At 37.9% G+C, this 10,554-nt stretch overlaps 1 protein-coding gene across 2 annotated transcripts; it reads left to right on the top strand.

Moving 5' to 3' along the window:
• On the top strand, positions 1-9,056 carry LOC124873696 (pyroglutamyl-peptidase 1-like). 2 transcript variants are annotated; one of them, XM_047374552.1, is made up of 6 exons: positions 1-156; positions 1,655-1,707; positions 4,098-4,214; positions 4,456-4,688; positions 5,679-5,781; positions 6,617-6,751. In XM_047374552.1, the coding sequence occupies exons 1-5, from the start codon at positions 123-125 to the stop codon at positions 5,755-5,757; spliced, it is 516 nt and encodes a 171-aa protein (XP_047230508.1). In that variant the 5' UTR covers positions 1-122; the 3' UTR covers positions 5,758-5,781; positions 6,617-6,751. The 2 variants fall into 2 exon arrangements, with proteins under 2 accessions (XP_047230508.1, XP_047230507.1); XM_047374551.1 differs by lacking the exon at positions 5,679-5,781 and having other exon boundaries at positions 6,617-9,056.
• Positions 9,057-10,554: the final 1,498 nt, after the last annotated feature.

Here is a 10,554-nt window from a genome sequence, read left to right as displayed (position 1 = left end):
AGTTTCTTCGGATATTGGCAGAAGGAACCTTTGGCTTAGGAGGCATCTTCGATTCTGTGCGCGGCTCTGCTTCAGTTTACAAACCGGGGTTCAGCGACGGATTGTTGGCGACATTTCAGGAGATGGAAAACAGCAGCCGGACCGTGGTGGTGACAGGTATGTGTCTCATTTTAGACTCGTTGTTGTCGAGTTTTCTGGCTTGCTGTAAAAAGCGAGTGAAGTAAAGGAAAAGTTGAAGATGACAGCTGCTCTGCTTAATGGCGTCAGGTTGTTCGGAGCTGCACTTGAACCCAGAAAGAAATGCTTTGTTGCCAACTTTGATTTTCACTTGCAGAGTTATTTACACGCTTTTAGCCAGCTGAACATTTTATTGTTTTTACCTTAATGGAAGCCCTCATAAAACAGTTCAGAATAATTGACTAAATTGTTTTCCAAGTCCAATTGATACGCGTTTGTCTTTCTCAAATCAGTCTGTGTTCCTTGGTGAATTGTTTTTGTTAATTCAATAAACGTGAAAGATAATTTAATCTTCGTTATCTCGAGTTTTAAAGGTGAACAATAACTTCTGTTTGGCTAAAACGAGGTCATTTTATTATTGCCTAGTGATTATTATTAACTTGGCAGCAACAGGAAAGGAAGTTTGTATTTGAATAAATGTTGATGTTTTACAGACATTAATTTCTGTTTTTGTCTTATTTGTAACGGTTTATATTCTGACTTTATTATTTAGTTTCAAAGAATCCGGATTTGTCTCAGATCTAAAATTAGTGAACCAAATTAATTAGTAACCCAATAATGTTCCAGAGCTCTTAGATATGTACTACATTGGTTTATGTTTAAAACATTGCCTACCATGTTTATATTTGACCTTTTTTATAATGTAGCACTTCCTACTGACATCTTCAACTTCAAGTAATTACATTTCTTTTCCATCCGTATTCATTAAGATCATGCTAAAATAAGGACAGATTTTCATAAAAAAAAACATGTTGCTAAGTCAAATTTCATATCTTGCTGAATCAATGCTTTCTAACTGCACAAAGTACAGTCCTGACAGTTCATTTTTAAACCAGCACCAGACTGAGATTTTGTGTAGTCAGACACAAAAGAGTGCAGAGATGTGTAGATTGCCAGGGAACAGTTCCTGCACAATAGCAGCCGGCTGGCAGCTGCTGGCCCCTCGCTCTGCTCCTTTTCAGCAGCATGTCAGACAGACTGATCCTTTCTCCACCCAACCCCCAAGGACCTGCTGACCCCAGGACGGGTGGTGGAGAGGGAGGGGATCAGTCATAGATCCCTGTATAAACAAGCCTGACTGAACAGTCTTGCGATATTTTTCTTCAGTTTTTATGGTGCTCTGCGTGATGGGATAATAATTACCCGTACTCTGTAGAAAAGTGTATTTATTTTTTGCCGTATTGAAAGCAAACTCTACGAAAAAGACCTTTTTTTTAATTTTTTTTATTTTAATGAGGCTTTTTCTTTTGCAGCTAAAATCTAAAATTTCCAACAGTTGTACTTTCATCTTATAACAAGTTAAACTGAATAATAATCACTATTTCTTTTGCATGTGTATATAATTAAGCAGAGTGTTTTCACTGTTAGTCATGATGATGGTCTTAAATGGTTAAAGTAAACTCTGGTTTTCCTGCAGGTTTTGGACCATTTGGAGAGCATACAGTCAACGCCAGCTGGGTTGCTGTACAGGTATTCATTCATTTTATTCAACTTCATTATAAACCTTATTTGTTTAATCATAGAGAGAAGAAAAATTCAAATGATGTATGATTTTGATATAAAATTCCTTAAAACTCTCTTTATTGATGCATACAACAACACTTAACTTATGTTCTCCATGTCTGTATCTCATGTTTTTGTTCACATTTGGAGCGGTTTGTGTAGCAGATAGTTATGTGACACTTTAATAGCTGCCGGCCGGCTTCACACTGCGCAGCGCTGTTTGTCAGAGGCTTTATGTGGGGGATGATGGTAGTTGTCAGGGTGTCTAGACGGACTTGATAAGGATATTAGAGCCAAACAAAAGGCCATGTTGAGGCAGGGTCACCGACATGGTCGGACCAGCCTCTTTAATACTAGTGGGGGGGGGGGGGGGGGGGGGGGTGACTTGTCCTAAATGTAGATTGGGGTGGAGGTGGTTGTTCACCGGCTGTGAATTTAACAGACTTGTCCTTATGAAATCTATGGTTGCATCTTTTTTTTGCGCATTGTGCTATTTATGAATAATACTTTAGATGGGAATATATGTAAATTGTGATGGTTGCAACTGGCCGTAACTTCTGGAGCATTTTTCTGAAGGTGAAAACTTATCAGTGACTGAATTGCATGAAGGTTTTCTTTAATAGTGACAGAACTTTTAAAGAAACCTGATGTTTTGTGCTGTAATATCTGGTATTGCCCTGTTCTTAAAATGATAAACATTTAAGCAAAGACATACAGTAAGTGCAGAAGTTTTAAATAATCAAATTCTGTTATTTGCTTACAAGGATTTCAGGCTTTCTTGTTTTTTTTTTTTTTTTTATGGTATTTGTTAGTACTTCTTCAGACTCCTGGAAGGTCCTCTAAACTTTATGTTGTGTGTTCGGTGCCTAAAATAACAGTGAAAGTGGAAAAGGGAGGACTGAAGATTCAGACCTGAAAACAAACTACAGCAGTCAAAAATTATCTAAATGTAATGGTTTTAGCATATTGGGTCAAAAATCCCTCAAGTTTTTCATTCTCAAGTCGTAGAGATGCACTAAGAAACCTGCTGGTAAATGTAATCAGAAGATTATATGCTTGACCAACCGGTCAGACACTAAAGATCCAAACGTTTCCGTCCAGGCAAACACAGAATACCTAAGCACTAACGGGGCCGCTCTGATTAAAAACACTACTTAATGTGGAAGTTGTTACTTTGGCCTGAAGCCTCAGTTAGCTGTTTTCCAGCTTCACTGATGTGTTTAAAAATGAAGTCAGAGGAAGGACGAAATGTGTCGGAAGCTTCCATGAAGGAGGCGGTTTCCTACTGAAGCATGTCGGCTGTTCATTCAGTCTGCTGCGTTTAAACATTAAGAAGACAGCAGCAAATATCGTAATTTTCATCAAAATTGCTCTTTATTTTAGACCTTTTGGAGGAGTCCAGCTTTGTTTATAGTGGAACGACTTTACATGGAACACACTGGATTAGGAAATGCTTGTAATGTTAACGTATAGAACCACAAACTTTATATAAAATACACACAAACTGATGCTAATTGTTAAAGCCAATATGAGATGCTAAAAAGGGGTAAAAGTATTAACACTTTAAAAATTTGACTTTGTTTTGAAAAGATTGTGTAATGTAGAGCAGTGTAACACCAACTGCTCTTTTACACATGTTGCATTTTCACTTATACTACTAATATAAACCATTAATCAGTGTGACAACATATCAGCTACTTTATAGCTGCAATAAATGAGTGATTTAACAATTTCACATGAAACAGTCGACCGTTTTTTTTCTTTCTCCAATATGACGTTGGTCATATAGCTGTTTATAAATGGATCTGAGAGACATGATATAATTTGTTTTATTTTATTTATAGATTTGTCTCCTAACTCAGAGGATTTTACAGTATTTGTAGATTTTCTGTGTTGCATAGAGGGACAGCTATTTGACTTAAGAGATGCACTTTCAATTAATGCAGAAATTATGAAAATATTGTTTTTTCTTTTAATACTTTTTAAAGAAAATCAGAATCTTCTTAATTTGGTATCTTGAAGTCCGGAAACAGCAACAGAATCTCCGATCGAAGATGAAGAATCTGTAATAAATTGAGTAAGAAAAACAGTCTTTTGTAAGTTGTTTAGTTGTAACAGTTGAATGAATAATAACCCAAGTTTTAAAGAACAACTTTAAAATACATTCAAAAATGCTTTAAAATATTACAGATATCTGCCACCTTGAAGATTGAATAAACAAAAATCAGGGATAATTCAAGAACTTCTGAGCAGAACTGTATTTAATTTCTGTCCAAGAATGATTTATTCCAAAGATTTGCAGTAATTGTTTCTGCTGTTGAGCTTCTTTAACCATAAATCGATGGGTTTGTTCTCAGGAAATGAAAAAACTTGGATTGGGCGAAAATGTGGACCTGCATATAGAAGAGGTTCCTGTAGAGTACCAGAAAGTCCAGAGTTTGGTTCCATCATTGTGGAAGCAGTATCATCCATGGGTAAGACGAATGAAATAAAGCTTTCACCATCTGACATTACCTTGTGTTTTGAAGGTTAATGTCTAAAATGTTGAACATTTAACTCTGATTTAATTGGCTTTAATTTAAATGTTATGTTTTTTTATGTCATAAATGCAGACGGTTTTATTTTGTTGAAGCTTTTTGTGCGCCATAAACATAGTGTTTTTAGCAGAGGTAGGAGAAATGTTTTAGTAATTCTAACAATCTGCTTCTTGTTCAGCTGCTAGTTCATGTCGGAGTCGCAGGGATGGCCACCACTGTGACACTGGAGAAGTGTGGCAGAAATCACGGCTACAAAGTCCTGGACAACTGTAGCTTCTGTCCAGACTCTCAGTGTTGCATTGTGGGTGGCCCAGACTGTATCAACTCAGTTATTGACATGGACTCAGTCTGCAAGAGAGTAACTGCGTCAGGACTGGGAGTAGTTGTATCCGTCTCCAAAGATGCTGGAAGGTGACCTACTTCCTCTTTCAGTTTTCTGTTTTTTTCATCTTTTTGTCATTGTTGGAATCAGCTTCTCCTGTCTGTTGGGATGAAAAATGATTTTCTGTTCACTAACTCTGCAAACTGAGATGTTTGGTTGACAGGATTTATTAAACAGAGGACATCTGCAAAGTTACAGATATGTTAATAGAGGGATGTACCCCAATCAGGCATTTTATTATGACTACTGACAGGTGATGTGAATAATACTGATTATTTCATCACCATGCCACCTGTCAGTGGGTGGGATATATTAGACAGCAAGCGATTATTTTGCCCTCTAAGTTGATGTGTTGGAAGCAGGATAAACGGGCAAGCATTAGCATTGGACTGGGTCAGTATCCCCAGAAATGCAGATCTTCTGGGCTGTTTCCTCTCTGCAGTGGTCAGTAGCTAAAAAAACTGAACCAAGGAAGGAACAGAGGTGAGTTGGGGAATGAAGATCTAGCAGAAGGTCAGTTTGAAACGTCCCACCTACCTAACCATTGTGTGGACCATGCACACCTTTCATGGAAATGGTATTTCCCAGTAGCTGTGGCCTCCTTCAGCAGGATAATGCTCCATTCCACAAAGCAAACATGGTTCAGCAATGATTTATGGAGCACAAGAACAAGTTTGGGGTGTTTACCTGGCCTCAAGATTCCCTAGATCTCAGTCTAGTCAAGCACGAGTAGGGTGTACTGAACAAGTCTGACCCATGGATGTTCCACCCTTTACAACATCCAACAAAGATCTTCAGCTAACGTCTTGGTGCCAGATCCCACAACGACGAACCTTCAGGGGTCAATCAAAGTCCATCCCTCAACAGGTTGGGACAAACGCGCTATGAAAATGCAACTTCCCAACACAAAACTCTGCCTATAGTTCATCCAAAAAGCAAGACCTCCCTCCCAGGGCCCATTTTCAGAGGTAAATTTATTCTATCTTTCTCTGGTTCTTGCCCCATTTCTTGCAGTGCAGATGCAGGAGGGAGGAAATTACAGCGCTTCCTGGAAAAGGTCCATGCAGTAGAAAAGCAACTGTAACCAGATGGTCATAATGTAATATGACCATCTGGTAATTGGTAAATTATTGCTTTGTTGCCTCATGTTGCATTTTCAAACCACAGCCTTATAATGAGAAACACTTTGAATACGTAAACTTTATTAGTGGTAAAGTCAGTGATTAGAAACCTATTTTATGTAAAGGCCATTTGAGTTGTATCAACATTTGTATTCTCAAGTAAGAAAAGTATTAACTGCCATGTCATTTTGTTTATAACTCTAATAGTTATATAATTTCTCTTTCCTGCCGTGGCTCAAACTGCTCATAAACACACGTCTGATTTGAAACACATGTAGGACTTTTAAAGACCCAGAGTTCAGCTGCGTCTGCAGGTATAACGCTAGGCAACCCTTCGTTTTACTCGGTCTGCACTTTCACTGACTAATAAACAAAACCGTGCAACACATGTCAGCCTTCGTTAGGTATATTTTGCTTCTAAGGAGCCAGACCTGACATTACAAAACTGTTAATCTGCTGTAGACGCTTCCTCTTTTGGCTTTGTACACAAATTGGACAATATGCTGTCATAGTCGCTTAGTTATTAAGCAGCTGAAGTCCAGAGAAAGTGTTTGGTAGAACTGCAGAAGGCCTGGAGAATGATGGATCAAGACTAATTTAAGAAGGAAGTCTGGCTACTTGATAGGAAATTATAGATAAAATTGGGGGTGTTTTAAAACTTTTGCACACTACTGTAAATTAAATCTAATGTTTTTAGATGAGATGTAAAACCTGAACCAATTGAATGTTTTAAATTGTAATACTTTAAGTTGCTGCAGTGCTTCCAGTGAAGCTCTTGTTAGGGTTTAGTGGAGCGAACCTTTTCATTCACGGTCTTTTTTTTTCATCTGTTGCAGGTACCTCTGTGATTTCACCTACTACACATCTCTGTACCTGAGCCACGGTCGCTCTGCCTTCGTTCACGTGCCTCCTCTAGGAAAGCCTTACAGCGGGGAAGAACTGGGCCGTGCACTGCAGGCTGTCATCAGGGAGATGCTGGAGCTCCTGGACCAGGCTGAAGAGAAGATGCACTGCTAGCAGCACATCCACTAAGTGACCTCAGACCAGCTTCTCCAGCCACACAAGAAATTGCACATGACCACAAGTAGCCAAAACTTATTTTTCTTTGTTTTTGTTGCTCTTGTCTTTACTTGGACATAATGAACTTCTGAGGTTTGGCTGTTTTTTAGCCTCTGGCTGTTATTACATGTTTGTGTGTTTCAAAGACCTTCATTTAATGTCTCCCAGCGGAGAGATGATTCAATGAGGCTGAAGGACACCTTTTGGTCACATTTAACTTTTTATTCCATGAAATGTTCTGGTTTTTAAGGTTTAAAAACAGATACACCAAAAGCAAATCCCTGGTTATGTTTTATATTTAATCACAGATAGAGATACAAAGAGTCTGTAATGTGATGTTAAATCCGATCTAAAAACCCAGATGTGTCTTCTATTAATGCACCTTATAGGGTTACTGGGATGGCTGTAGAGGGTGCATCTGGAAAATTGTAGCATCAGAATGAGATTTTCTATTTCCATGTTGCTTTGTCACAGTATGTTTCAGGTAGCAGGTGTTTACTCCTACATGTCTAGAAGTTGTCCATGTACATAAACAGTGTGGTTTAATTAGAAATGTTTAGCTGGAAGCTTCATTTTCTCACTTTCGATCAGTTTCTTTGTTTTTTGATATTGAATTGTTTCTGACTCAGTTTTCTTTATAAGAAGTTGTGAATTTGTCTTCCTTTACAAAGGTTATTTAAATCAGGGATTGGGTTGGTTCCAGCTCATACTTCCCCAGTTTGTTGGCCCGGTTCTGATAGAATTAAATAAATCCACCTCACCAAGATCTGGCCTTGGGCTGTGCAATGTAATTTTACAGATCTCATTCACTGGAATCTGTCTGAAAGTCGTGTCGTGGTTTTATTACAGCTGCACACCTGTTGAGAAAAAGTTAGTTTTTAGGTTTCCTGGCAGATTAAAATAAAATGCTTTGTTTGAAGGTGTAGTAAACCTTCAAACAAAGCATTTGAAGGTTTACTACAGAAGTTTTGATAACTTCTGTATTTTATGCAATAAATTCATGTCGTGCTAAAACTGTATTGGGGAAGAGTATCAAACTGCACACGGATGCTGCACCACCAGGTAATTTGATGATTTAAAAATTGTATTTATTGCTTAAAGACTTGAACTTGAGTGTCTTAAACTGTGAAGAGAAACAATGACAGCAGCGTGCAGCTCAAAGACAACTTTAGCTTTTTTTCTCATAGTTGTGCAGCCCTTAGTTTTGCTTCTTAATCTAAATGTTCTGATGTCCTCCTCAGTGGCTCAGATGTATAATAAGTAGTTATTTTAGGTGAGATGTTGATTTATTGAAGTTGGACTCATGGTTTTCAGTCAGAACTGGGCCTATAATGTTATTTATGTTGCACTCTCTGTTTTTGAAATTTATATCTGTTCTGAAACAGCATTTGTCAAACAATGTGAATGGTTGCCTATTTTTTTTTTTTCTGTCACTTTAAAAGGAATCATGTAGCTTTCCACGACCATCTTAACTAGTTTTTCTTTGTAACAATTGTACTGTGTGAGATTGTTTTAAAGACTTTTGTCTTTTGGAGGAGCTTGGAGCGCCTAACACTAATTCAGGTTGGAGTTAAAAGAACACCTCAGCAACCTTTTTAAACTTTTGTAGCTAGACTTGTTTGTGTTTTAACGTTGCATCAGTTGTCACACAGCAGCTTAGATTCATTGAGTTTTGGTAAATGATCATTTATATTTGGATTCGGGTAAGATTTGTGATCACACAATTAGATTGTGGAGCCACCTAAATTTCATGTAACCATCTAATTGAGTGCCTGTCATTCTTATTCTCAAAGTCTTTGCAGTTATTAAACCTAAGAGCACAACTTTCTCTGGACTTTGCAGATATTGACTGGTCATTGTGTGGCTTATTTAGGGTTGTGGAGAATGGTGTCTTCAGAATTTCTGCCTCAAGCTAACCTTCGAGGTGATCCCTGACTCCTGTGCCTTGTTGCTGTTTTTGTCCTAAAAAACGCCTTACTAATTTTCTATGGGTCGGATCTGACATGTATTATTGATGCTGTCCATACAGACGTGGCTACCTCACAAATACTTTTTTCGGTGTGTATTCAGTTGTGTACCTACTTCATTGCTCTGTGATTTGTTGTAGATTCCTGTGTTGAGGGACTTTCCTGTGAAAGGTTTTCTCTCATTATGCACTGTTGCAGTCTTTAATCTCACTTTGTAAAAGGCTTTAAAATAAAGAAATTAAACATGAAATATCTTTTAGTATTATGTTTTCTTACATCTCAGTGGTTATGCCTCCTGAAGGCATTTGCATTTCCTTCCAAAAGTATTCATACCTCACCACCTTTTCTACATTTTGTCAAGTTTACGATCACAAACTTGAATTTGCACACCTAGAAACTTAAAATTTTGCCCATTCTAATTTCCCAAATGATTCAAGCTGAGTGTGGACAGAGTGTCTGAACATCAGTTTATGTATTGGCACAGATTCTCAGTTCAACTGATTTCTGGACTTTGACTGGGCCATTCTAACATCAATATATTTTGGTCAAAATGTTATTTGTTCTGACTATATTTAAGGTTGTCTAGCTAGAAGATGAACCTCCTCCATAGCTTAATGTGTTGTGCAGCCTTTAAAAGATTTTCCTCCAGGATTGCCTTTTTTTTTTTTTTTTTTTAGCTCCATCCTTATATTAACTCTGATCTGCTTTTCTGTCTACCCACAGCATGATGCTGCCACCACCTTGTGTTACTTTGAGGATTGTGTGTGTTCTAGGTGATGAGTGTGCAGTGTTTTTTTTTTCACAGATACCACTTTTAATTTGAGGTATTTAATTTCATTTCTGTTTTGATGTGAGGCAAAAAGTTAAATTAAACAGCTTTTTTCTACCACCTGAGCTGTGGGTCTCTGCAGCTCCTCCTGAGTTAACATGCATCTTTTGGATGCTTCTCTCAAAAATGATCTCCTTGCCAGGTCTGCCAGTTTTGATGAACAACCATGTCCTGGTCAGTTCCCATACTGTTTCCATTTTTTAGACAATGGATTGAAAAGTGCTCCATGAGATGTTCAATGCTTGGGATCAGAGGCACCCTGGGCAAGCCCATCCTTTTGCTGCCCCCAACCTATCTAAATGCGGGTCACCATCTAAATTATTGAGTGAGTTCAACACAACTCTCCATATTCTCAGCCCATGCAGAGAGAACCAACTTCCTATTGAGTGCACAATAGAAAACATGTTTAACACCAGCTGAAAGGAAACAGATATTTTCTGGTGCGTGTGCACTGCCCTTTCTAAAGCCACCCTCGACAACTGCCTATATGGCCCATATCAAAAACTGCCACTGCTTGGTATAATCTAGGGGTCTCAATACAAATGCATACCACACTTTTCAGGTTTCATTTGTAAACAAAAATGTAAATCATAATTTCCTTTCATCTTTCAAATTTGCACTACTCTGTGTTCCTCTATTGCATAAAGTCCTGCTTATATACATTAAGGTTTGTGGTTGTAACATGATAAAAGATGAAAAAGTTCAATAGGTAAAAATATTTTTGCATGGCACTGTAATTTACAAAACAATTTTGTATATGTGAATGTGATCTGTAAGCATCAACGGCTGTTCAATGACGAAACAACCACTTCATGATAAATAATCTTTAAACTCCAGGGTTAATTGTGAAGTACCACAGGGTTCAGTACTTGGGCCAATTCTCTTTACTATATATATGCTTCCAATAGGTCAAATTATC

This window comes from Girardinichthys multiradiatus, chromosome 9 (genome assembly GCF_021462225.1).
Source record: "Girardinichthys multiradiatus isolate DD_20200921_A chromosome 9, DD_fGirMul_XY1, whole genome shotgun sequence".
In the NCBI taxonomy this organism is placed as follows: Eukaryota; Metazoa; Chordata; class Actinopteri; order Cyprinodontiformes; family Goodeidae; genus Girardinichthys; species Girardinichthys multiradiatus.
This window is presented reverse-complemented; position numbering and strand designations above follow the sequence as displayed.

What these genes read in the sequence shown, in the direction of transcription:
- LOC124873696 (XM_047374551.1), top strand. Translation starts at nt 123, where the DNA reads ATGGAAAACAGCAGCCGGACCGTGGTGGTGACAG. An exon ending in CCAGCTGGGTTGCTGTACAG is followed by an intron (nt 1,708 to 4,097) that starts GTATTCATTCAT and finishes GTTTGTTCTCAG; the next exon opens with GAAATGAAAAAACTTGGATT. An exon ending in GGAAGCAGTATCATCCATGG is followed by an intron (nt 4,215 to 4,455) that starts GTAAGACGAATG and finishes CTTCTTGTTCAG; the next exon opens with CTGCTAGTTCATGTCGGAGT.